We start from the raw sequence: 27,617 nt of genomic DNA on the forward strand, positions 1-27,617 counted from the left end.
TTGCTCTGATTGGCCCGTAGAGATGTGACAGAACATTCATCCAATCACACTCCGAGTTTTTTCCAAATCCTCTGCCCTTTCCCAAAAGCTTAATATTGAAGGTTTTTCAGATGGATATGTTTCACACATCCATCTGAAAAATGCAAGAAGAATAAATTACTTATGATAAAGTTATTAAGTTTAGTGTGTATTTTATAAGCCTCTAATTAGAAATGTGCTACTGCTTTATAAATAACACTAGTTATTTTTTAAGTGATTAATAAAGATTACACCTATTGTTGATCATTTTGGACCATTGTGGCAGTGGATTATTGCTGTGACCTGACTACTCAACTAACCATAATATCACAAACTTAAGTGAGTGTAATGCCAACTATGCTAGCTAGCTGTTAGCTGTTAGCTCTGCTTACAGAAAATACATCTAGGTTAAGACCATAAATAATTTAATATGAGAGTTGTCATGACTGTAGACTTTTTTGGTCAAGAAGTGGAATAGACTGTGGCACATTCATGGACCATCTGGTGGATCAGGATCTCTCCATTGTAGTTTGGAAGACTAGGGCCCTCAAACATCATCTTGAATAGGGCCCCCAAAAAAGCTGGATAACTTTTTTAAAAGTAATACATTTGACATTTTTTTGTCCACAGGAATAATAAGGAACCTTTTCTTAGAGGGTAGAAAGACTGTTTCCTTATATGCAGGTGCATTACTGCAATACCAAACCCATTTCAGTCTGCTGAACTTAATATTGGCACTGCTGCGCGAGACTACAACGCCTGATTCAGAACTGATATTCGGCACAAGGTCACTCCTTCCGTGATGCTTAAATAGCCTGCGCTGACTTCAAAGGCATTTCCCCATACCGTAACTGTTCTTTAAATACTGTTTTATCGAGCACTTAGAAAGTGTATGATGAAAAAATGATTAGCCTACTTTCTGCGTTGGTTTTCTCATTACACCAAGGTACTTGTAGCATCACTTGTTACAGTGCTCTGTTAGTGTCCATGCACCGTTTTGTGAGGACCGTGGTGCGCTCTCTTGTGGATTTTTCAGCACATTGTCCTCTCTCATACCAGAGAAGCGGAGCTCTCACAGCACATATGGGGTGTTGGATGCTGTATCTGCTCGACTGGCACCTGTTGCTGCTCTAGTATTCCCTACGCTGGACTGTTTTTAAGGATTTAACCACAGTGTCCACCTCCTCTCACCAGGACAATGGCGGAGGCAGAAAGTGACTCAAACTCCAGCCGGTACTATTTTGACAACCGCTCAACCAGAGTCCAGAGCAGCGTCGTGTCTTCCAGACCCATGTTTGTCGTATTGATGGTGATGATGGTGACTTTGGTTGTTGTGATAGTTCTTGGTAACGCTTTGGTCATTTTGGCGTTTAAAGTGGACAAAAGTTTGAGGAAACAATGTAATTACTACTTCCTGAATTTGGCGATTTCGGATTTTCTTGTGGGTAAGTAACCTTTAATGAATAGCAACAAAGCATGCAAACCACTGATGCATTTTTGACTTTCATTATCTATATCATTATAAACAACGACGACTAAGTAAGCAGCTGAAGTAGTTTATTAAACAGGACAAATAATAGCTATTGTCTGCTGTCTTAATCACATTATCTTTAAATTCTGCTCTTTCATCCTCACAATCTGAAGCGCGCCTACCCCCATCCTGACAGAACAAAGGACATATTCACCTAAAAGAAATTAAATTACAGTAGACATTTATGGGCTTCTAGACCAATGGTTCCTAACCTTTTTTCAGGAGCCCCTCTACTTATTTCTAAAAAGAAAAAAACGCCGAGCCCCCCCCCCCCCCCAAGGCCCACACAAATAACAACTTTCAGTGTTCGTAGACAAAACCCGAAAAATAGGTGTAAAAATAGAGAAAATAGGTGTATATATGTTTATTACACCAAAAGATGTGTAAACTATTTAAGTAAAGTTTTGCCAATCCAAGCTTGACAACCTCAGAGCAGACAAAGCCTCACGCCTCCACCCCCCAGAGGTCCCGGACCAATGCTCTAGACCATGCATGTTTACCTTGTGTAAATGCATATTTGTTTAATAATAAAACATGCTGGTTACATAGAGTGAATATATACAACATCAATCAATCACATCACATAGGAATGTGAGGAGAGAACAGGGCAGCCAGTTTGATATTAACCAGATCTTTTATGCAAATAAAAATCAACACTCACCCATACAAGTAAGGATAGAAAACAGGTTTTGAAGTAACTGTGCATTTAAATAGACTGTTTATTCCTTGTGTGTGATTTATTTCCCATTCATGTTTCTGTAGGGGCCTTCTGCATTCCAGTCTACATCCCGTACATCCTCACAGGCAGATGGACTCTGGGTCGAGGACTGTGTAAGCTGTGGCTGGTCATGGACTACCTGCTTTGTTCTGCCTCTGTCTTCAACATTGTTCTCATCAGCTACGACCGCTTCCTGTCAGTCACCAGAGCAGTGAGTGGAACATCCTGGATTTTATATCTGTGATGCACAAAACAATCAAAATCAATTTAGGACTGTGAAACACTGCACTCATGATTTGTAAAAGAAACTGAAATGTATTCTGAATCACTGAAGAAAACACTTCAGTGGTCTCAGAGTTGTTGGCATTATTTTCCCCTTTTTCTTGAGGGATGTTTTGTATTCTGCCTCATCCCTCATCATAGTTTTTAAAGGCAGCCATATTCTTATAACATAATGCTCATGGTGGGAGATGTTATAGTGTTGACTACCATTGTTCTGGTGCCAAACTATATAAAACAAGGAAATATGACAACGTTTTACCATTTTACTAGCATGTATATGTCGAATAATGAGAAAAGACAACACGCAGTGACAACTCAAAAGGACATTTTTCTATATTTTAGCTTAAAACATATTGGATAATTCAAGCTACCCCGAGCTAATGCTGCATCCAAACATCCATCCAACCATTTTCTATACCGCTTATCCTGTTGAGGGTCGCAGGGGGCTGGAGCCTATCCCAGCTGTCACTGGGCAAAAGGCAGGGTACACCCTGGACTAATTGCCAGCCAGTTGCAAGGCTGAAATATAGAAACAGACAACCTACGGCCCATTTAGAGTCACCAGTTAATCTAATGAGCATGTCTTTGGTGGTGAGAGGAAGTTGGAGTACCCAGAGAGAACCCACGCATGCACGGGGAGAACATGCAGAAAAAACCCTGACCGGGTAGCGAACCAGGACTCTTCTTGCTGTTAGGCAACAGTGCTAACCCCTGTGCTGCTCAAGCATCCAAACATTTCTGAGCTAATATATAGTTAGCCAGAAGTGCATCATTAGATAGAATTTTAGTATGACAAGTTATCTAGTGTGCCTAGCCAACAAACTGTTAGCTTGGAATGAATGTGAAATGTAGCCTAACCTTAAAGGTACAGTGTGTAAAAATATGAATATTAGTAACATCAAACAGTCAAATTCTAAATTAACTACAAGTAGGGATACACAATATTCTCAGGTTAATATTGGTATCTGCAGATATGAAAATGTCTGCTGATATTTACAACTGATATTTTGTCTTTAAAAATCTTCCTATATCACCTGTAAATATTGGCTGTACAAACAAACAATTTGGTGGAGTTTTAGGCTGGACCAACAGACCTACTTTAGCCGAGGTCTTTTTCTTTATCCAGCATCCTTTCTTTTATTTACTCTATTAAATGTGTTTCAAGGACTGGATTTTTTTAATTTGTTCATCGTAAAGCTTTGAATTGTGTATTTTATGGACTGAAGTTTAAGGTGTGAACTAAATCTAAATATTGGTATTGGCTAAATGATTTTGTAAATATTGGAACATCAGATATCAGCAGAAATCTAATATCATTCATCCCTAACTATTAGAAAAACAAATTTAGATTGGCCTACTTGTAAAGATTATGTTTCATTTTTACAAAGTGTGTTCCGCTAAATGGGACTAGGCTAAAAAATTACAGATTGTTTTTCTTGAGGCTTATTTATGCTCTCTTATATTGTAATCCATTTATTGGTTACTACCCATATCTTAGGCTTGTGCTCAAAAAATCGACATGGCAATATACCATCATGTGCACATCACATATACATGTATCGATACAGATGTGACAGCTCTTTTAACATACATCCTGTATGGTGCTGTAAACAAAAACACCAGCAGATGGCAGCAGTCATTCAGCTGCATGATGCAGCATATGCCTCAGTTAAACAAAACAAGTTGGCACTCACTCTGGTATCATGGATCACAGTGTCTATCTACTGCCAGCAAGACTAAAAGCAAAGATACTGATTTATTTCTGGTTTCTTGAAATGCCAGAAAGTCAGTAGTTGGACAGGAGTCATGCAAGCTTTGCAATAAACAAGGTAAAACACTAATGCAATACCAATCTGCATCAACACACGACACCAGGCTGATTTAGCACTTAGCAACAACAGCTAGGCTCACCTGGCTTATATTTGTCATCCCAACCAGCACTGAATAACACTTAAGTCAAAATTTCCCTTGTTTTCTAAGCAGAATCAGGAGACCATACGCAGCACTTTATGCTGTATTTATAAGGACTTAAGGACAAATCAGCCTAAAACAGAATAACTGGTGTGTTTGGTTACAAACCTGTGTCTTCCAAAAAACATGAAGAAAAGAACACAGAGTATAAACTCAAGAAATTAAACTTGTTGTACTTACCAGTATATATTACCTTAGCTAAGAACTTTTGCCTATATTGTACTGATGTGCAGCTTTACACAGTTGTATTCCAGTTAGCTGAGTGATAACGTTCATGGTTTATCTTTTTTGTTGTGGTTGCTGATCAATATGAAAGTAGTGAAAAGACATAAGAAACATTATTAGTACCATATTCTTCCCTGAGTTTATTCATTTGAGCACAGCTTTATTACATTATTCCTGATAACCAGAGCATTACGTCAGAAGAAATTGGCCGATGTGAAAATGTTGAAAAAGGATTTAAAATATGATGCCACAGCTGTTACACGCTTTTAGCCGTATAATTGTCCCTTTCTTGTGGTCTGGGGCTAATTTCTAACTGGTGAATCTCTCCGGTCATTGATAGGGGCAGTGGCTCCTCATCATCCCAGAAGTGCCCATCTGCAGAGGTTAATCCTTCTTGACCCATTCAGGCCCAGTGCCACCCCTAATTATAGCCTTCCCCATGATGAAAATAGAAAAAAAAAGTCACATTTTTGACTTTGGGATGGACTGAGCTTTAGAAAATAGACAGGACTGAATACAATTCTGTCAAAATTTCAATTTTAAGATGAATCACAAAATAGGCCTTATCAATTTTACTCCTCAGCAAATTCAAATCATTAAATCTAAGTCCATACAATGTGGTTACACTGCTTTATTTTCCAGAAATGTAATTATATTTTCTGTATACAGCTGTTAGTATCTCTTAGCCCCTTCAGCTTTGTGGCCCATCGAACCTTTTTGTTTGGGCCTTTCTGTGTATTACTCTGCTGCCTGTATCCTACACACTTGCGTGTTAACTCAAAGGTGGGATGAGGTTTGGCATGGCAGACAAAGAGAGTGTTCTGTTTCCTTTCACAAGCAAACACTTAACATCAGAGCCCTGAATACAAATAACACCAGAGAGAGAGAGCCTCTTCTTTAATTTGCTAGCTTTGATCATTGAGATCCTCCTCTGTGCCATTGTCCCTCCAACCTGGAGAGATCAATCACAGCCCAAACAGGCCAACGCAGCCAAGAAGCTTTTCCCTAAAAACATTTCTCTGTGAACATGGAAATACAAAGCATCGGCAAACAGCAACAGGATTAAGCTAGTCAGTCTTTTAATAGAAATTATAGAGTCACATTAGATCCATTTATTTGTTAGTTAGATGACAATTCAACACGTTCACAAATGGCAAAGGTTAAAAAGTTTATTTTGTGTGTAATTTAAAATATTAAGAGTGAGCTCAAACACAACAAAGAAGAATCAAACAATTTACGTGGATATCCATAATTAAGGACACCTGATTCTTCTTCTTTGCACACTACATCATAAGGAACAGGAAGTGAGAAAGCAAGGTACCAATAACTGTTAGGTGTCAGTTTCCACAAGATTTTGCAGTGTTTTTGCAGGACTTTGTGACCATTCATTCTGTATTTATGAGGTCAGGCACTGATGTTGGATGAGAAGGCTTTGCTCACAGTCCCTATTCCAGTTCATCGCAAATGTGCTCAATAGGGTTGAGGTAAGGACTCTGTGCTGTCCAGTCAAGTTCTTCAACACCGAACTCATCAAACTGTATCTTTACAGTCCTTGCTTTGTGCACTGGAGTATAGTTTTGGCAAAGAAAAGGGCCTTCCCCAAACTGTTGCCACAATGTTGGAAGCATAGCATTGTCCAAAATGGATTAGATAGAAATGGATTTATGCTGTTAGGATATTTTCTTTATGCAATAGCACCAAAATGTACATTTTAACAAGTTTATTCATGCATTTTACAATATTTTTTTCATCACATACAGCTAACCATGTTTTCTGATGTTTTTCTCTCCATAACAGCTGGATAGAGGCGTTTGCTTAATATAGTTACCCATGATATTGTTATCAAACCAGCCTTTGATCAGCACCCCTGAGCCATAATTCATCTCAGTTGATAACAGCCTATTACCTCCTCCATCTGGTTTCAATTTAACTACCAAACATCTAAGATTGGTCCATAGGAAGCTTATACTGGAAGACACAATAAATGTTGCAGAGTAACTAAGATGACTAAGATGGTGCAGAATCATGTATAAATTTACACAAAACAGCAAAATCTGTTTAGTCATAAAGACTACCCGTGGTCTTTTGAGGCTTACATGGGCACATTTTCTATGCCTTTAGAGTAATTTATAAAAAATATAATTTCAAATCAAAATACAGACATTTTTTGGGAAAAGTCGAGGACAAACTACATTAGAACCTTTAGTACGGTGGAGTTAGATGTAAATTAAATGTAAAACACTCAAAATGACTGTCATAGTCTTTCCAGTGTTAAACTTGGGTTGAATGTATGTAGGTTAGAAATGTATGATACTTGATGCTCCAGCTAAGCAAACTCTTGTATTAATATCTAGAATACCCATTGATATCACCAACAAATGTTAATTTCTGGAAAAAAAAGAGCACTGACAGAATCAGTTCTGTCTCCATGAGAACAGCTTTTTCCTTTTCTTTGTAGACATTTTAAGGATGTAACTCCCATTTTTAAACCTTTGCACTTATAAATGCCATTGCTTTTTTAGTGAAGGAAAAATCTACACACTTCTTTTCAACCTCTCCAATTAACTCTACCTACCTTCTTGTATCTAAACTCCTTGTACTTAAGGAGAAAATATAGCTTTTCTGCCCTCTGAAAATAATTCTACAATAATGGCTAGATGCAGCAATTGCACATTAAATTGCTTGACCTCTCAGTGGCAGTGTTACTCTAAGTATATTTTCTGACTTACATTTACTGCAGGTGAGTTACCGCGCCAGGCAGAGCATGACTCATCGAGCCATAATCAAGATGATTGCTGTCTGGGTGCTGGCCTTTGTCCTGTACGGCCCAGCCATCATATTCTGGGAGCTGGTGGTGGGCAGGAGCCGCGTGCCACAGGACGAGTGCTTTGCCGAGTTCTATTACTCTTGGTACTTCCTGCTGAGTGCCTCCATGCTGGAGTTTTTCTCTCCTTTCATCTCTGTGGCATTCTTCAACCTCAGCATTTACCTCAGCATACGCAGGAGGAGGCTCCACAGCAGGGAGGCGCAGCTCCAACTTCAACTGAGCGAACAAGCCTCCGCCCAGGGGGAAAGTGTCCCCCTGTCCTACAACATGGGATTCGGGTTGAAACTGGCTGTAAGAGGCTCCATTCACTCTCAGACCTCATCTCCCAGTTTGGGTAAACTCGATCCGTCGACCAGCAGGGCGGCCCAGCCCAGCCGTCTGTCCAGGGATAAGAAAATTGCTAAGTCCCTGGCTGTCATAGTGTGTGTGTTTGCCATCTGCTGGGCACCGTACACCCTACTGATGATCATCCGTGCTGCCTGCAGAGGGCGGTGCATCCAGCATCACTGGTACGAGGTCACCTTCTGGCTCCTGTGGCTCAACTCTGCCATTAACCCTTTCCTGTATCCTCTTTGTCACAGCAGCTTCCGCAGGGCCTTCAGCAAGATCCTGTGCCCAAGGAAGCGCACGACTCCTGCATCAGCTGTGTTTCAGCCTGGACAGTGAAGATTGATTAACACAGTTAGACAGGAAATGTGGACAATGTGCCAAAGCCATGGATAGAAATATTCAACTTCCAGCTTCTATAGTCCACGGTTTTTGCACTGGATGATAAAGTCTTTTTATCATCAAGACCATATTTCATTTTTTTTTGTTTAGCTTTTTTCAGTGTTTACAGTGTTGCCCTGTTTTTAATATCTTAATTTTTGTGAATCAGGTCTCATGTTTGAAATAAGTTTTGAACATTCATCATGAAAGAAACATAATGCTGGTGTCAGGACAAAACTTCCTATCTCCATAATCCTCACTTTGAAAAAAAAAAGCTATATCTTTGAGTTAATTTAACACTAAATGTTCATAGTCTGCATCTTTTTGACACTTTTTATTGCTTTAAATTTGTTTAAAAAACCTACTGACAGATGTAAAGGGTGGCTGAAAGACCTGATTTATGAAAAAAAAAATGTAAATCAAGAAAAATGGAGTTACAAGGTTTTGGCCTGACAGCAGTGTTAATCTCTTTTAAAACGAATTAGAAGCTATGTTACCAAGGTTTCACTTTCTATGAACTTGGAAGTTTGGCTTCATTGAGCGGTTTTGCTCAGTAGAAAAAACCTAGTTTTAAAAAGAATCATCTCTTCCTTCCTGTACATAAACACCACAGAGACGGTATAAATGAAAAATCTGTCAGCTGTTTACTGTATTTGTAGAATTAGAAACAAAAAAATCCTTTTTACTTGACTTAACACCACTTCCAGTTAGCATTTATGTGGCTTGTGTGGTATGTATTGTGCAAAAATGAACTTAAATAGATTTGTAACTATCTTGAGTGTTCTACAAATAAGGGATTTCAGCATTTAAGTTTTATTTTTAAGTATATGCTAGATCAACAAGATTACTATTATTATCTACAACTTTACAGCTATAAGTTACTGGCATCAAGCCAACATCTCCTATCTCCAAAATTAACGTTTTTCAGGAAATGGGAAAAAAAAAGCTGTATTTTTCAGTGGATTTAACACTCAGTGATGGTTGTCAGCATAATTTTGATGCTTTGATTGCTTTTTTTAAAAGCATTTAAAACTCACTGACAGGGGTGCAGATGGCCTAGTGTGCTAGTTCTCAACTGGTGGGTCAGAACCCAAAAGTGGGTTGTGGAGCTGTTTCCAGTGGGTCATGAGTGTACTGGGAGAAATATGGTCAAAGAGTGTATGAAGTGTAATTTTATGTTGTTTAGGTTTTTGGTATCAGAAAAGAAACAAAAACGATCTTTACAGATTTGACTGGATTATTGAAAAATTGTGAATTTACCTGAAATCTTTGAGAAATTTTCCCTGTGAAGTTTTTCAGGCAATTTAATGCAATTTCTCCTATTTTTGAGTTTTTGTGTCGGGGTCAACCGTAACTTTTAGGACTTTTCACAGAACCTTTCAGCTGTCTTTTCCAGGAGGTTACTGGGATTATTTCAAGAATGTTCTCTGGAAACATGAGATATTTTTTGAGATCCTTCTGGGAAAATTTGTTGAATTTACCTGGAATGTGTCTCATACAGTTTTGGGAATCTTCTATGACATTTTCTAAAAACTCTGAGGTATTTTCTTCAGTCTTGTCATGTTCTGTACCATCTGAGGTCCAAACAGTATTATGTTTCAATAAGTAAATCTGGTTAAAATGTGGAAACTTTGGCTGTGATTGCTCGTTAAATAGTTGGTAGTGGGTCCTGCGGCATGACCACTTGAGAACCACTGGCCTTGTGGTTAGTTCTGACCCCATGAGTGTGGATGGCGCAGGTCTAAGTCAATCCTTCGGCTTCTTTCCCATCATCCCCAACCTCTCACGTCTATTTCCAACTCTATCAACCATGCCCTCTCTAAAATAAAGGCAATACGCCCCAAAATATTTCTTTAGAAAGATTATTGAAGAAAAACCTCCCTGACAGATATAAAGAGTGACTAATAGCACTGATTTATGGAGATAAGAGGTTTTGGCCTGACACCAGTGAAATTCTCTTTAAAGCACAGTGATGATAAACAAAGTGCCATGATATGAAAATAGCAAGAAAGAGTGGAAATGTCTATGTCTAAGCCTATGTGAGAGAGACACTTGCAGTATCTGTTTACAGCAGTTCAAAACACTTCTTTACTCTGATCAGCAGGTGTACATGCACAAATGTGCCACTAGATGTCACCGTTAAACTTCACTGCTTCCAGTGTGTGCAGCTTCTCAGCATTTATCACTTCATTCATCTCAGACTGAAGTCAATCGGTGAAATTGTCCACAGTTTCCATGCTCTGTTTTACATCATTGATAGTGTTTGTTCACCAGTTAATGGCGTGCTTTATTTTTGCACAGTAACTAACAAAGGAGTGTTGTTGAGAATGTTTGCTCCTAACAACTGAGTGAATGACTTTTTACGTCGATTATTTTATTGCATCATTTATAATTGCAGAACAGAAGAGTCTGAGTACTGTACGTCCTCTGATTTATCAAACGTTTTAAGTGCTTTTATGCTGTCAATATACTGTATTTTGGAAGCTGTTTTTGTAACTGAAATTTGAGAGTGATTGTCTAAATATTGTCCTCTTACTTTGGAAGAAACTTAAATTGTGATTCAGGAAGCAAATGATAATTTTTGTTCTGTTTAAGGTGAATTAAATTGATGTTTCATAAGATAAACACATAATTGTAACCGGTCAAGGATCATGTGGCACCATTTAAAATAAACTGATGAAACTATGTGATGGACTTTGAATGTGGACCTGGTGGCTAACTGGGTCAGTCCCAGGTGCTGAGTGTCTTTTGTTAAATGTGCACACAAAATGCTTAGATTGCAACATCATTTTCTTGTATTGTTCCCAGTGTATGAATGTTTGATTTGTTAGATTAAATGACTTCTTTCCAGATGTAGACTTATTAAATGTGTAATTATGTCGTCATGTTACATAGATGGGGCTACTTTTGCAGGTGCCTGGGTCTCATGGGGGACTTACATTGCTCAAATTGTTGCTGCTGCCCGTATGCACATCTGGGCCCCTGGTCAGGTGCTGGAATAAGGGCACAGCTGCAGAAATACAGGCCTGGGCCCCCCCCCCCCCCCTTTTGCATGTAGTGTTTTGTTGGTGGTGGGGGAGGACAGAAAAACAGTCCTGGCCAGAGGGATGCAAACACATCTCCCTCGGGGCGACAGAACTGCATTTATCAGCAGAATGGCAGGCCTGCGTTTACTCCCTGTGTATCAAAATGCGACAGCAAGAGTCGTATCGCTGCAAGAAGCGCTTACGCTGTGTGCAGTTATATCAGGAGAACTGCTACTGGTTCTGTTGATGGATTGAAATGTCATGGCATGGGTGCCAGCCTGAATGGCTGATCATACCAGCTTAGACTGGTCTCTGAGTGGCAGGCCTGTGAAAAAAATAAAGACAATTAGCTCATCATATAGAGGCTCTAACCAGACATGCTTTCATAAATATTATTCCATTGTTCTCTTGTGATTAGGATAATTTGAGTGGTGTTTTATCAAGATCTCCACATTTGTCTCTTAATCTCGAGACAACAACGCTGGTTTTCTTGTGATAACGACTTAATTTCAGTTGCTTGGCTCATTTTTCTCATCTTGAGATAACAATGCTGATTTTCATTTTATAATGGATTAATTTTCTCATGATCTCAAGCTTGTTTCTCTTGATAACATGATCATTTTATTACCAACTTAATAATGGAAGTTTTGCCTGTTGCTATGTGTGCTTTTTTGCCACACTGCAAATACCGGATAAATAAGTTGTGATGTGGAGAAAACACCCCAGTTATGACAAGAAAAAACAGAGTAAATTAAATACAAGGATGCACACGCCTTCTGCGCACGCATACAAAAGTATGTGTTCTTTAAATCTGCACGTTGTTAATGGGAGGGTTAGATGACTGTGACCAAAAGCAATGTATCTAAAAGCTCTGACCCCAAATGGACTGCACCTGTGCCCCCAAAGTTTATAGAGCTCCATTAGCAGAGACCCAGTCTGTGATCAGAGCAAGGAAAGAGCCCATATAACTGCCCCATGAGAGCATCTAAATAGTTAAACTCTGAAAGGATCCTCTTTAACACTTTGTTAGGATGACTTCATGCTGAAATCTCTTGTTTTTTCAAACAAAATAACACCTCTAAAGAAAGAAAAGACAGATGTGAAAAGAAGCAGCTCAAATGAGCAAAAAGAAAGCAGGAGATGTTGGCATTTTCACAACAAGGCTGTGACCAGTGTGCTGCTCTTGTTTTTTAGAGTTGAGGTGGAGTATGAAAGTGAACTGTCAGACAAGACCGAACCACTTTAGTCTGCACATACAGGTCAAAACTGTGACCTCCTTTGAAGTTGTAGCATCACTTAGTGTACATTTTCTCCCCGTGTAGGCTGTTCACTTTCTCGGCTAACTGCATGTAAACCATGGTTAATATTTCATGAGGGACACACTCCAAAAGAAGAAGAAGAAGAAAAAGACTATTTCTGCTTGATTTTTTGCCTTTTCCGTTCTTCCGCTTTTCCCTCCGCTTTTTTCTCCTGCAGTGTACTTCCTGACTAGAGATTAAATAATTCCATTGGAATCCTCTTAGGATGGGTTCCCAGCACTTGGCAATTAAACAATTACATTTAATCAGCATGGGGCGACGCTTCAAGTCACCCTCATTTCAGACGTTGATTAAAAGCAATTCTGCAGTGGTTATTGCTGTCGACTTTGGAAACTGTGGTTCACTTAGGTTTACTGCGTCTGTGGGGTCAGGTTGGATAGCAATATGGCAGGTTCAGTGGTGGTCGGGAGCCAGATCTGTCGATGGTGAGTGAAAGAGTAATGACAGAACTCATGGCAGACCTCAGATTGTCCCTACAGTCAGAGCTAGTTAGATTACTTGGAGACATTTTGACCCTACATCAGAGAAGATGGAGTGAACAAAGGAAAGGACAAGGACATTAGGACGTACATGTGGGAGTTTAGATCCTCTGTAAATGTGAACTTTTTCTTTTTTTAGAAAGATTAGACATGTTTGCAGCCATATCAAATGAGTTTACGGCAAGCCCCCATAACACCAGGATCTCTTTGATTCTAATAAAAACCAGTTTCAAAAAAGTTGGGGCGCTGTGTAACATGTATATGAAAACAATGCAATAATTTGCAAATCTCATAAACCCACATTATAATCACAATAGAACATAAAAACACATTAGATGTCAAAACGGAGACATTTTACCATTTCATCAACATGTTAACATCAGTCTGTAAATGTCTTGAAAGTGAAGAGACCAGAGGCTGGAGCTCTGGAGAGGAATGTTGTCCCATTCTTGTCCGATGTAGGATTCTTGCTTCTCAACAGTCCCAGGTCTTCTTTTTGGATTATTTGTTTTATGAAGCACCAAATGTTTTCTAATGGTGAAGGGTCTGGACTGCAGGTAGGCAAGTTCAGCACCTTATCTCTCCTACTGTGGAGCCATGATGTGATGATTGTGCTATGTGGCTGAGCATTATCTTACTGAAATAGCCAAGGCCCTCCCTGATAGAGTTGTCTAGATGGGAGCATATGTTGCTCTACAACCTCTAGATACTTTTCAGTATCGATAGTTCCTTCCAAGACGTGTAAGCTGTCTGTGGTTTCCAAAAAGTATTTCAAATATTGATTCCTCTGACCACAGAACAGTTTTGCATTTAGCCTCAGTCTATTTTTTTCAATTGTGTATTTACCATGATGTATAATTATTTTATATTGGTATGTGTACATCATGTATGTTAGCACAGGTAGCTGTAAATTAAGTTAGCTCCATCACTATACTCTGTCAATCTGGTTGACAGAATCATGATGTTCTCATCAAATAATTGCTTAAGATGAAAGACCTAAATTAGATTAGCATATAAAAATGAACCATGTAGTTTGAGAAAAATATATTTGACATGCAATTTAATTTTATAATTTAACCCATGCCCCATCTGTTAACATGGAGGAGGCAGAGCTTATTATGACCGGTCAAGGGTCCGCAGATGTAAATTATCTTTAAGCTAACTCTAGTATAAAGCATCAAATAGCGAGGGGAGCTACAAATATTTTGGCTTCACTATCAGGAGATGGTTATGAATAAATGACTAATAAATTACATCCATTCTTTTATGCAACACATCTTTTAAAAGGGTAGAGGCAAAATGAATATATAGAAAGTCACTAAGCAGTCATTTTCCCATTGTCACATTCAGAGCAGGAAAGTTAAATGCTGTCACAGCGTATGTTGTGTGCGTGAAGTTTCATCAGAGGGAATTCGACCATTGTTTTTTAAATTTCATTACTGCAGATTAGTAACAAAAATGCAATGTAAACTAAAATTCGAGAAGAAACCTCATATAAATTGGCATCTTCAAGCTGTAAGCAAAAGCTAACCTTTAGCTACAACCAATTCTTAGTTCTAGAAGTGTTAGCTAGTATCATACCGATAGCTAGCTAACCTTTTTTAGTGATTTTTTCTTGATTGTGAATTTCTTTGTCCTTCCTATGGTATCATTATGTACTGTCAAACAGTATGGCTCATTAAAATCCACCGGGGATCTGATAAATTGTGGATTTTTTGTAGCAATAGCCTAGTAGTTTATGTCGGCATAAAAAATGTATCCACTCCAAATATAATTAGAATATTATTGGCATTTTCACAGTATGGCTGTGCAGATAATAGCTCAAAAAATAACTGATCAGGATTGGCAGACATGACATTTAATTCACAGCCACCTATGTTGGTTGTTTTCACTGGAAGTTTGAAAAGTGCATTTCAGAGATGCTATTGGAAAGTCACTTAAAAGAAAATTCAAAGACTCTAAGACATGGATTTGGATGTACCTTACAGAAATTTTAGACATGTTTGGGTCCGAGAAAAAATTGAGTCCGAGGAAAGGACTGGATGCGGCAGGAAAGCCTGAGGGCACCAGGAAGGAGAACTGACACAACTCTGGTTGTGCTCTGGATGTCCTTGCATAAAATAATGAAGTCCACACCTTTAGGGTGGATTAAGCAGTGGATGTGGTAAATAAGTATGACTAAGTGTACCATCTGGGCAGGTAGTAGGGTTGCAATGAGCCCCCAGTCATGCTGTGGGTGTCCCAAGGTGCCTGAGAGCCTACGTGTCTTTGAGTTTCCTAGAAAAGCGCTATATAAGTCTGATGAATTATTATTATCACGCCTGTGCCTGAGCACATTACCAGGGTGAAAAGGCCCTGAGAAAAGAGATGCTGTTGAGCTGGCTGCTGTGCCACACAAATGCGTGCTGACGTGTCAAGCTTGACTGTGGCTGCGTCAGAGGTTTAATCCGGTATTAAATTATGTATAGACCCTTTTAGAAGTAGGTACACGAACAATGGATTACTTTATCTTGATAAGCTTTAGCTAAAGATAACATAGCTATACTAGCAATTTAAAATAACTTCACAACATAAGCCAATGTAGTTAAGTTAGCTTTAACAACATGTGCTGTGGTGAACATAGCCAAAGCTAGCTTGTAGGTAACATAGATATATAGCTGCTCTTTGAGCTTAGCTTTAGCTACATTATCTATGTAGCTCTGTTATTTACATAGCTTACACGACTAACGAAGCTACATAAGCTATGCTTGCTGCGTTAGAATAATTTCATGATGGCGGGGCCTTTTTCTGTTAGCAGACTGTTTACTCAGCTTTACTTAACGTTCTGTGATCAGGTTTTGCATGTCAGGCTTTTAACCATTAACTTTTGGTATGCTAGCCCTTACTTTTGCCTAAACAGAAGTACAACAGCGTGAGATATACAACATCTCAGATGAATGGTCTTTTTTACTTTTTCTTTGTGTTATGTTTTGCTATTTGTTAGTAACTTTAGCTAAGCGGCTAAATGATTATCCTAGCTGTTGTCTTGTAGATGCTAGTGAGTGATGTTCTTACCTGAAAAATGACCTAATCACACTGTATTTCTAACACTTGTCTTATCAGTTGCTGGTAAATGGAGAACCTCTGAAATTACGTTTATTAGTCTTGCAAAGATGATGACTGAAATCTGTTTGAGCTTCCCACCATGACCGTGATTTTGGGGAAGAATAAGAAATATCTGAATTTTTCCTGAGATAAGTGTAGATAAATTAGGTCTTAGAAAGGTTGATCTTCTGTAGCTGTAACAACAAGCTGCTGAGAGAAAAAAGTATATGTATTATGTTGCACGTACACAGCCGTTCCCTTCTTCATCTCCATTAATGTGCATTTGTTTTGAATGAAATGCACCTTGACACCAGTTTCATCATGCCATGCAATAACATCTCCCTCTGTGATGGCAAACAAGCAGCGAGAGGGCACGTGGGAGGAGGGCTTTTGTTTCATTCCACATCTCACCCTAGTGAGAGAGTGCTAAGTAGCATGGCCTCAGAGCTGACTGTATGGTCATCCCTGTGCAACACAGACGAGTTGCGATGGATACCCGGCCCCCTCTTGTGAAACCCAGGTGCCCCTGTTTCATAAGGCCCCCTGCTGGCTCTCCAGCCTTCTTAATTAGCAGTTCCTGTCAGCTGGCACCCAGGCCTTCGAGCACCCATCACAGGCCTCTGCTGCAGAAGAAATGTAAGATCTTTAGCTTTTATAAAAGATTCATACATAGGCTGGCTTAGTAAGGTACATCAAGGTTTTTGCAACTTTTAATTTCCTGGTTCTAAAATCACATCACAGCAGGAAAGAGGTAAATGTTTTTTTTCTTTCTAGGTTTTAATAAAGGTGGCCAACTGCAGAGAAGAGGCCGCAGCGTTCAGTCTCAGCTGCAGACACACTGATGATTTTTATATGATGAAGTCAAATATAGATAAAAGATTCCACCAGATCGGGTATGATGCCTCTTTCCTGGCGCAGCATCGCAGCAGCCTTGTAACAATAGTCTCTTCTAATGACATTCCCCCAGTAACTTCTTGCCTCTTGCAGTCTCAGGGGAGAAGCGCTACAAAAAGTGATAATTACATGAAATATACATAGAGAATAAAGGGAGCATGTTTACATAACCAGACCCATAAATATCTGACGGAGAAAGACATTGTTCTCCGACTCCTTTTAAGCTGATCTCCCAGGGATGCCATTTTAATGACATGATGGTTTAAAGAGATGCTGCTCCATCTCGTTCCATATTTAATTAACTTTTGCTTTTCTGACGCAGAGGAAAAACAGAATAAAGAAGGCGTGATAGAGACAAACACACACACGATAGATAGCGGGGAGACAATAACAAATAGCTGGGAGAACAGAGAGGGAGGCAGGGGGAACATGAGCGGAGACCTTGTCATGCTTTTGTGAGCTGTTTACAATACAAGAGATGCAAAAAGAGAGGAGGGGAAGCGGGGGGAGAGAGAGCTCTTAAATTTTAAAAAAGGAGGGATAGAATGAAGAAAAAAGAGAAAGGAGGAAACACAGGGAGAAGGAGGGCCTTGTTCTCCCGGGGGGCTCCATTATGGAGCATTTTTTAGTTCATCACCAATAAGACGAAAATAAATGTTAAACTGACAAAATGTGTTTAAATGACACACCAGACTCATGGAAATAAACACAACAAAGATGAGAAAAATAAAATCAAACAGTGCATTTTTTCTCCTCGTTTTTTGCAACAAATCTCAATATTTGTCTGCAACATGTTCATTAAATAAACACTCCACAGATGTCAGTGTGCAAAGATTATTTCATGTCCAAGTGAGACTCACATGCAGACATTCCAGCTCATTGGAAAAACATGCATACAGATATTGAATGCATTGACTTTGCATTGATTTTCAGGCTAAATTCCTCGATATTTCTTCAGTTTTTTGTGCTTTTGGCAGAATAACCTCCATGTAAGCTGCTTGAATCAACATAATGTGATGTAATGTCACAACAATAAAGGGCTCAGTCATTTAGATACTGACTTCTTACAATCAAGCAACTCAGCCCAGAATTTGGTCGTGCCCTCCTCTCTGTCAGGCAGTGTTTTCCATTTTTACTGTCAGCTGTATACGCTGTACGCTGCATTATTGATACTCTCTTCCCTCCTCTTGTTAGACTCCTTTCCCTTGTCCTCATATCATCACATCCTGGGCCACACTGCCTGTGCAGAGCCTTGAGACTTGCAGGGAATTTGACCCCACCTGGTCTATTTTTTATTGCTTGCTGTTTAATACATTTTTGAAACTCCCCTCCCCTGTCTGTCCCATCCATGAAAAGCGAGAGAAAGAAAAGAGAATCTGGTGTCTATTTCAAGTGTTTGTCTTGGTGAGGCAGAGGGAGAGATGACTGGAGGGGGAGACTCACCTTCAGCTCTCCCAGTTCAGGAGACAGGGGATCATTAGGAGGGGCTGCAGAGGAGTGCTAGTCTGTTTGTTTGCCTGTATATGTGTGAGTGAGTTTGGTGATAGACCGGTGACTCGTCCAGGGTGTAACCTGCCTTTTTTTCCCCCTCTGTGTGCTGAGACCACATCCCACATGAGTCCGAGGAGGATCAGGAATTTTAAAAATGGATGCAGGAATGAAAGATGCATTTTTGACATACAGTGCCTCTAATAAGTGTTAAATCTCCTTTAACTTTACATGTTAATCATTTTAAAACTAAAATTAGGTATGTATTCTTCTTAGCAAAACTGCTCAATCTTCATTAGGTTGCATGTAGATCAGACGTGAGCATCCCTTTTGAAGTTCAGCCACAAATTCTCTACTGGGTTGAAGTCTGGGTTTTGACTCCAGAGCATTCTTGCTGTCTTTAAACCATTTCTGTGTAGCTTTTGCTGTATGCTTCAGGTCATTGTCTTTCTAGAAAATAAATCTTCTCCCAAGCCGTAGTGCTCTTACAGACTGAACAAGATTGTCCTCCAGGATTTTCCTGCATTTTGTTGCATTCATTTTACCCTCTACCTTTACAAGCCTTCCAGGGCCAGCTGCTGAGAAGTATCCCCACAGAATGATGCTGCCACCTCTATGTTCCACAGTAGGAGAGTGTGTTTGTGATGATGTGCAGTATTTGGTGTCTGTCAAACACAGTGTCTTATCTGTTGGTAAAAAAGCCCCATTTTGGTCTCATCAGACCGAAGAACTTTCTTCCTCTTTCTTCCGCTCATGCTTTTTGTCAAACTCTAGTTGGGATTTAATTTGAGTTTTCTTCAACAGTGGCTTTTCCACTCTTTTCCACTCTCCCATAAAGCTTTGAGTGGTGAAGAACCCTCTCCCATCTCAGCTGCTGAAGCTTGTAACTCCTTCAGAGTAATCATAGGTGTCTTGGTGACCTCTCTCACTAGTGTCTTTCTTCTCTGATCTAGGCAGATTTACCCACGTGCCATACTCATTCCATTTCTTAATGATGGATTTACCTGGACTTTAGGGAACATTCAGAATTTTTTTTGTCTTCATGGTGTAATGGTAGCCAGGAATACTGATTAACAAGTGGCTGGACCTTCCAGACACAGGTGTCTTTATACAAAAATCACTTGAGACACGTTCACTGCACTCAGGTGATCCCTATTTCACTAATTGTGAGACTGCTAGCACCAAATACTGGACCTCTGTTGAATTAGGTCGGCCATTTTGAAGGGATGAATATTTATACTGTCACTTATTTAATGTTACATATTCTGGTTAGACAACAGTCTAAAATTGGTTTCCTTTCCCTCTTAATGGCCAGCACTAATATTCATAAGACTATCCTGCAGTGGTTCCAACTTGTTTAAGACCCACATGCAGGTGGAGCCACTTTCAGTGGGCCATTGACATGTACCTGGTAAAAATCAAACAAACAATTAAATGTGTCATTTTTATGAGGAGTTCTTTATGTTCAGGTACACATTTGATTTTTTTTCGGTCCCACTGCTCTATTATATATGGCACTGTATGAAGTTTAAAACTCTGCTTTTTATTATTAAATAATTTGGACTGGCTGAAGAATATCAGAAACTTCCCAAACAGTCAGGCTGCAGACGATACATCTGAGACACAGTATATCTCAGAACAGAAATACATGCTAAAACTTTCCAAATTAAATCAAATTTAATTCCAATAATTAGAGGAAGGGTTAAGGTAACCAAAATAAAAGTTAATATCTAAACCTGCAAATCCTGATTACAAACATAACTTACATAGCCCTGTTAGCTATATAAGCTACGTAGCTAATGTAGCTAAGCTTACAAAGCAGCTACGTAAGCTATGTATCAACATAGCTTGGTTTGCTTTAGCTACATTTGCTAAAGCTCAGGTTGCTATAGCTAACTTAGCCACAAATAGCTATGGTAGCTAAAGCTAAGCTCACAAAGCAGCCATGTAAGATACATAGATTGTTTTCTATGTTAGCTTTAGCTGTTTGCTAAAGCTCAGCTTGCTAAAGCTAACTTAACTACATTTACTTATGTAGATACATAAAGTATGTAACTAGCATAGCTACTGTATTTTAGCCTCTACATACCTCTTACCTGCTCTACTTAATTTATATATTTTTCTTTGTCTGTGATTTTGCATTGCCGTTATTTCATGGATGCAACTGGCAGACTTTGTGCATGAATAAAGCTGAATTTAAAAAAACTCTAAAACTGGAAGGAGGTTGTAACGGCAAAGTATGGCACTTCCTTTCTGAGATAAACAGTGTCTCAGATGAATGGTCTGTGAGAGTGACCGGTAGAGATGTATGGTCTGAAGCCAGACCCCTCTTGACAACTGGGTTGTGCTGTCTTAATACACAGCTGGTTGTTTTTTCTGAGACTAGACCAGTTTATGTCTACAGTTCTGCTGCATACCTATCTTACGCTATAAATTATTATGGCTCTATTTATTCTGTTCAGGCGTTTTTTTTTTTTTTTTTTTTGATTGTTTTTTTTAATAATTCTAAAGTTTCATATGTTATAAATAGGGCTGTTGAATGATTAATTTTTTGAAATTATGATAAATCTCAGAATTTCTGTAGTTACTTGTAGTAAATGTCCAATTTTTCGCACTATTAAATTGCACTATTTTGCATCTAAAACTGTTTTCGTTTCCTTTCGGAGTTTTGCATTGCCTCAAATCAACTTCCTGTTTGGATGCCGGCCTGCTTTTATTTTGGAAGAAAGTTAGTAACTTAAAGTAGATTATAACATGAGTTTTGGATTTATAGGGAAATAAGGGAACAGTAAGAAGGGAAATGTTTGATAACACAAGGTGAAGATGGCTTTTGTTGTAACCACTGAGCTGTCTGTGAGTTTTTTTTTTTTTTTTTAATGAAATGAGACATTAAGGCACAATAATAGACTCATTTGACTTTACTGTGGCTGCTGGGTGACAATGCAGTACTTTGACCACAGTGCACTAAGAAGGACAGTAGTACTGATGTGTTGGGGCAACCTGACACAAGAATTTATTTCAGGATTTATAATTTTATGTCTCATCTTATCTTATATTCTTTAGTCCATAAAAAAACAGCTTCCACGATCTTTATGATTATTACCTGAGAGTACCGTTGTCACCATACATTTGTCAAAAATGTTTATGAAGTGACTTTTACCTCAGGAGGACAATCCATATAAAAGCTTTCACAACTGTTGTCCTTATTGCTAGCACTGTTTTAATGGCATGTACCCAAAATAATACATGCTACTCATGAAACAAACTAGTAAAAGCTCTTGTGCATAATCTCTAAACCCTGTTTCAGAGCTACACACTGATGCTGAGGCGTCCATTTTGCTGACACAGCTGTGAAGTGAAAAGATGGCTCTCTGGATGTGGAGTGCCCGTGTGAGAGATTGGGTTACCCCAGACAGTCCCAGCGGATCTCCCGGCCAAATGGATCTGGATCTCACGCTTGGGCGCACATATTGAATGCCATAAGAGGTCTCTGAGGTCTCCTTCAGGAGGAGGAATGCACGGCCTAACAATGTGGAGTTCTCAAACCAAACTAAATTTTTGCACCAAAGAAGAGTTATAGCAAGGACACTGGAACACAAGGGAGAAGGAACTGAATGCATACTTACATTTGTGCAGGCTTGTTCTCTACTGGAGGAAATGGCACATTTTCAACAACATACTGCACAGGTTCACTCGGATCTCATAATTCTTTAATAAAGTCTTAGCACAGGCTGCCACTTTCCCTCAGGAGGAATGTGGGTATTAGCCTGTCAAATGAAAAAACAAAATGCCATTTCACAGACATCCTGGACAAGAACAATGGCGTTCCAGCTACTCCCAAACATCTGGCCCGGCCGCCCAGTTTCACTGAGCGCTGGCCGGGCTCTTAGAAGAACGAGCACCACTAGCAGTGAGGTTATGTTCAGGCAACGACACCGCAGAGGATCAGCCGCGCTAAGTTATCTCTTAACACGCCATCCATTCTGCTGCTTTCTGATGGAAGAATACTTGGGGGCTGAGTAATTATATTGCTTTAAATGAGCCCCTGAGAACGCCCCTGCCAAAGCGCCCACAAAGTCTCACACTTGGGCGAGTGTCAGAAACACAGCGCTTGGGTATGCATTTGTGTGTTGCTGCATGTGTGTGTGCGTGTTGTGCTGCTTAGGCTGGCGTTAAAAGGGAGGCCACAGTGCTTCTGATACGCCTCACAAGTGAATTTAATTAAATCATAAATATGAGCTGGAGGCCGCCACCCAATTTAATGTAATGGATGATGTGGGCCAGTCCATCTCTGGCAACGCAAAGTTCTGGACCCGTTCAAATGCCCTTGAAGCTTATTAAAAGTGCCTGGCACGGGGAGATGCTAGCAAAGTTGTTTAATGGATGCCCAGCTTGCATTCAGTATGACAGTTAATGCTGGGCTGTACCATCTCAGGTTTGGATGGGGGGGTTGTGTCCCCATTGTGGAAATCTGCTGCTGTTAAAGGGCCTGCCCATTCCTCTTGTGATCCCCTTTGTGCTAATGAAAGAAAAGCTTGTAGATAACAGGAAACATGCCAGCTTCATGCTATATTTGATCTAAAATTAAATAAAACAAGCTTCAGACACTATGTGATCATTAGTGGCAAAAAAGTCAATGTTATCACCAAGAGGCAGTGGTGTCAGGATGTTTAAGGGTCAGGGGTGGAATAATAAAAGGGCACCTGCCGTATACTGTAGGGCTCCAGCACACAAAAAGTCAAATAGAAATTGAATAGTTTAGATTAAATGTTTTTCATTATGATACATACATCTCTGTTATACAACAAGTAAGGAACTATTAAGGAACTTTTTTCCCCACAAAGATACACAAAGATGTTGGTAAAAGTATACTTCATGAAACTTCATTAAAATCTTCTTCACCACTGGACATCTGCTCCAATGCCTGAGGAGGACACTGTCAGATTTTGGAGACCCTGGAGGCACTGTCAAATTTGCCCACTTACAGGCTATACAAAAGGGCACTTTGTCAAATGTTGCCTTCTATAGGATATAGAGGAGAGCAACTTACGGGGTAGCCTATGGGCACTTTGTCAAAATTTTGTCCACCAAGAGGCCACCCCAGAGACACTCTGTCAAATTGTGTCCACTTGCAGGGTACCTTATCAAATGCTGCCAACTTACAGAGAACCAAAGAGGGAACTGTTACCAACTTCACAACTGTTAGACGACAGATGAGGGATTACTTAAGAACTCCTTAGGGCACTTAGCAAAAGAAGTCCACTATAGCATATAAAAGGTGGTTCTTAATCATGTCCACTTGGAGGGCACTCTGTCAAATTTCGAGAACTTACAGGGGCAGACTAGAGGGAACTTTGTCCAATTTTTGTCCTTTTTAGTGGCACCACAGTGGGGACATTGTCAAATTTTCCCACACTGAGAGCAACATGGGCACTTTATCAAATGTTGCCCACTTACAGAGCACCAACGAGGGCACAACTACCTACTTCAACACTGTTATACGACAGATAAGGAATTATTAAGGAACTTTTTCAGGGCATTTTGCCAAACAGAATAAGATAATTGTCCAATTTTGACAACTCACAGGGGAGCCTAGGAAGCAATTTGTCTGATTTTGTCAACTTATATGGCACCAGAGAGGGGACAATGTCCAATTTTTCCCACTTGGATGGCACTCTTAAGGTCACTTTGTCAAATATTTCCCATTTACAAAGCATCAAAGAGGGCACTATTGCCTACTACACTATTGCAATATAACAGATGAGAAATTACTTAGGCACTATTTAGGGCATTTTGTCCATTTTTTTCAACTTAGAGGGGATCTTAGATGGCACCTTGTCTAATTATGCCCACTAACAGGGCAGGGCACTTTGTCAAATCTTTTCTCTTGGATGGCATCAGAGAGGGGACATTGTTCAGTTAAGGCTTATATACACACCATATTTAAAACACATATGGATACGGACAGACCTTTGTGACTATACTAGCCAATCGAGGGGGCATTGTTGAGCAATGGAGGCAACAACCCTGAGTAGCAAAACGCAACTAAAAAGAATCATTTGATAAAAGAACGATTAATTAATTCTGAAGAAATATCGCAGCATACTGAGAGTTGCTAGAAATTATGTTAGCTCACCTGGGCATAAACAGACAGCTATATTAGCACAGCTGAGCATAGATGGCAACCCCTCATCGATAATTCCCTTACAACATAAAAGATGCACGCTAGTATGAGGGCAGTGACAGTCATCATGATTAAAATTCATGTTTCTATTTTCATGTGTGCGTAGAGCATAAACTAGTCTTTACAGAGCAGCCTAGGAAACTTTGTCAGAGCACAAAAGAGGGCACTACTCCCTACTTCACCACCATTATTCAACATTTATCATTTTATTGTGCTTATTTATCATTGAAGAATCTAACAGGGCACTTTTATAGCCTTTTTTTCAAACAGGGTAGCAGGGTAGGCGATCACACCCCATACCCCCTCTGAGTCCACCAGTGCCAAGAGGGAGAAAGTTTTACATTTGAGTGAACTATGTGGAACTGATTATCTGTTTCACTTATTTATTTTTAATCTTTACATAGTTTTTGATAATATATGCAATATTTCATAGTAAGAATTACTTTACAGTTATTTTTTTCTCCAGAATTTAACCCAGTTACAGTGCTACAGCTCTGAGCCCTTTCAAAATAAAATGAAAAGCTTGGACAAATGTTTTGCTGCTCGTGTGTCACTGTTGATGAATCATTCTCCGGGACAGACAGATGTTGTTTCACGGGTTTTGTCCCGCTCGGCAAAGGCAGAAGAATCTTTCCCTCCGTCTCCCGGAGCGCTGGAGGCTCCCTAAATAGACCTCGCGCATGGGTGTGTGGAATGGGACCGCACAGGGTGATGGGTAATGGAGTCATTAATAACACAGACCTCCCTTAAGATGCTCAGATGTTTGTTAGCGAGAGCCACGAGGGACTGAGAAAATAGGATGCAATTTGATACAATGGGAAGAAAAAAGCAGTGTAAGCTTTTGATGATGATGGTGTTTATGCTGTCACAGGTCCTGTCTGATGGGTTAATTGTGCACACAATAACAAAAGACAGATAATGAGAGGACAATGGAACCACTTCTTCATACAGTTTTTAATATTTCCATCACATGTGCAACACAAAAAATTGAGTTCTGCCAAATACAGAACTCCATATTTGTACAATACATTTTAATAACATCAGAGATAACTGTCCTTTTGCTGCAGGAGATGGTGGTTTCCTGTAAACGGTGTACGAACAATTCTCAATCAAAATGTCAAAACATTAAAGTTTTTTTATACAAAAGTGCATCTCAGGTTCAATGAATGCAAAACATTTACAGAACAGAATGGGTTTTTTTCAAAGTTTTGATGCCACACTGGCGTCCAGCTTGAGCAGAGAGCGATGGGACACTGCAGAAAAAAACACAAGAGGAGGAACTTTGGGCACTCTCCAGGAGAGCCAGGGACGTAGTTACATCACTACGCTTCATCCCCGAGAAAGACAGAATGACCCCAAATCCAACTGAATTGTGAAAAATATGTAAAGATAGCAGAACATAGAGGAAAAAAATATTCCAGTAATCTCCAGGCTTCAATGAGCAGTAAACATTAACAACAGAAATGTACAGGTTGAGTCAGTGGGCCGGAGATTGTTCCCCATGCTCTGAGAGCCACATGGGAGCTTCACGCCTCTGTTCACGAGCCAACCAGAGGAACTAGCCTTTTCCAAATCTGTGTCACTGCGTTTGCATATATCAGCATCCTGTCCTGTTTTTCTTTTCTCTGTTGTTTTTTTTTTCTTTTTTCTCCATCTCGTCTGAACTTCAGCGCAGATTAGTTGCACTGCCGTTCTCAGCTGGTCCTCTGGCAGCCACGTCAGGATGGACGCAGACGTGATGCTGGTGAACCGAGCGTTTCTGCCCCATAATGATTGACCATGTTGGGACGCGCTGCGCGGCAGGAGGGGTGCTGATGAAAAGAGTCCTCCTTATGGGTTCCTTCGCTCTCAGTGGCACCCTGTTTCTCCTTCACACAACTGCTTGAGTCCCATCTGGTCTGATTGACAATGTCATTGATCTTTTTTAAACCCCCTCTCCTCTCTTTTTTTGGACAAACATTTTGAAATGTACATTTGCAAATACTGTATAAGATTGCAATATAGCTGTAGTTAAGCAACACATGAATTCTATGTACAAACAAGTTGGCTTTTTTCTTTTTGAAATAATGGTTAGCAAAGAAAAGAGAGGGTTCTCTTTGTGTTCTTTCCCCCCTTTTTTCTTTTCTTTTCTTTTTTCTCGCTGTGGCGTGGTTCCTTGCGGTGTAACTGAATCGAAAGTTCAGTGCGAGACAATCAGTGGGAAACTGCGCTCAACGGTAATTGGCGGTCAGACATTATTCTCCGCGTCGTGATCTTTGCCATGTTAGCTGCTGTGCTGAGTCAACGTGTGGTTCTGCAAGGACACAAAAAGAAAACAGGGGAGACGTTATGATCACATACAACAAACATAGCTTTTATTTTGTTATAAAGGAGAGCAGAACCTCTCCGAGGACAAAATACACCTTTAAAATCACTTTAAAGTAGTGACTGACAAGAATCAGCTTTTGATTATGTTGACATTTGAACATCATCGTTACCAGATCCAATTAATTTTCACGTGAGTCGAGTCTGTGTGAGGATCAATGACTGCCTGCTCTGGGATTAGGCCTAGTTAAGTCTTAGTCTAACACAAAGGCACACGACCACTGACAGATAACATCCCATTCCTCAGAAATCCAGCGTCACTATCAAAGGCTGTGTCCATGGAAACAAATCCATAACAAGGTGCCGACACACCTGATGGAACATTATCCTGAGAGTCATGATTATCTAGAGCCTACATGTACTGAATGTACTGCAAAGGTACAACGCAGGAGGGAAAAAACAAGTTCAGGTGATTTGATCCTGCTGTGAATATGCAATGGTGCACATTTTCTAACAAGCTGACAGTATCTCTCTATTTTGCTGTATCCCCTTCAATATA

At 39.8% G+C, this 27,617-nt stretch overlaps 2 protein-coding genes across 6 annotated transcripts in view; one reads left to right on the forward strand and one right to left on the reverse strand.

The window, feature by feature from the left end:
- The first annotated feature begins 1,321 nt into the window (after positions 1-1,321).
- On the forward strand, positions 1,322-8,238 carry LOC121520725 (histamine H3 receptor-like). Its single transcript, XM_041804313.1, has 3 exons — positions 1,322-1,463; positions 2,312-2,478; positions 7,486-8,238. Exons 1-3 carry the CDS (start codon positions 1,325-1,327, stop codon positions 8,236-8,238), a joined length of 1,059 nt encoding a protein of 352 aa, XP_041660247.1. The 5' UTR covers positions 1,322-1,324.
- A 17,461-nt stretch (positions 8,239-25,699) lies between these two features.
- The window catches only part of LOC121519859 (zinc finger protein 521-like), a 126,641-nt gene continuing 124,723 nt past the window's right edge, over positions 25,700-27,617 (reverse strand). For all 5 annotated transcript variants that reach the window (XM_041802945.1, XM_041802944.1, XM_041802948.1 and 2 more), the window contains one exon: positions 25,700-27,047. In XM_041802945.1, the coding sequence (XP_041658879.1) occupies positions 27,018-27,047 (30 nt within the window). In that variant the 3' untranslated portion in view covers positions 25,700-27,017. The remainder of the gene's footprint in view (positions 27,048-27,617) is intronic.

Source organism: Cheilinus undulatus, linkage group 13 (assembly GCF_018320785.1).
Source record: "Cheilinus undulatus linkage group 13, ASM1832078v1, whole genome shotgun sequence".
In the NCBI taxonomy this organism is placed as follows: domain Eukaryota; kingdom Metazoa; phylum Chordata; class Actinopteri; order Labriformes; family Labridae; genus Cheilinus; species Cheilinus undulatus.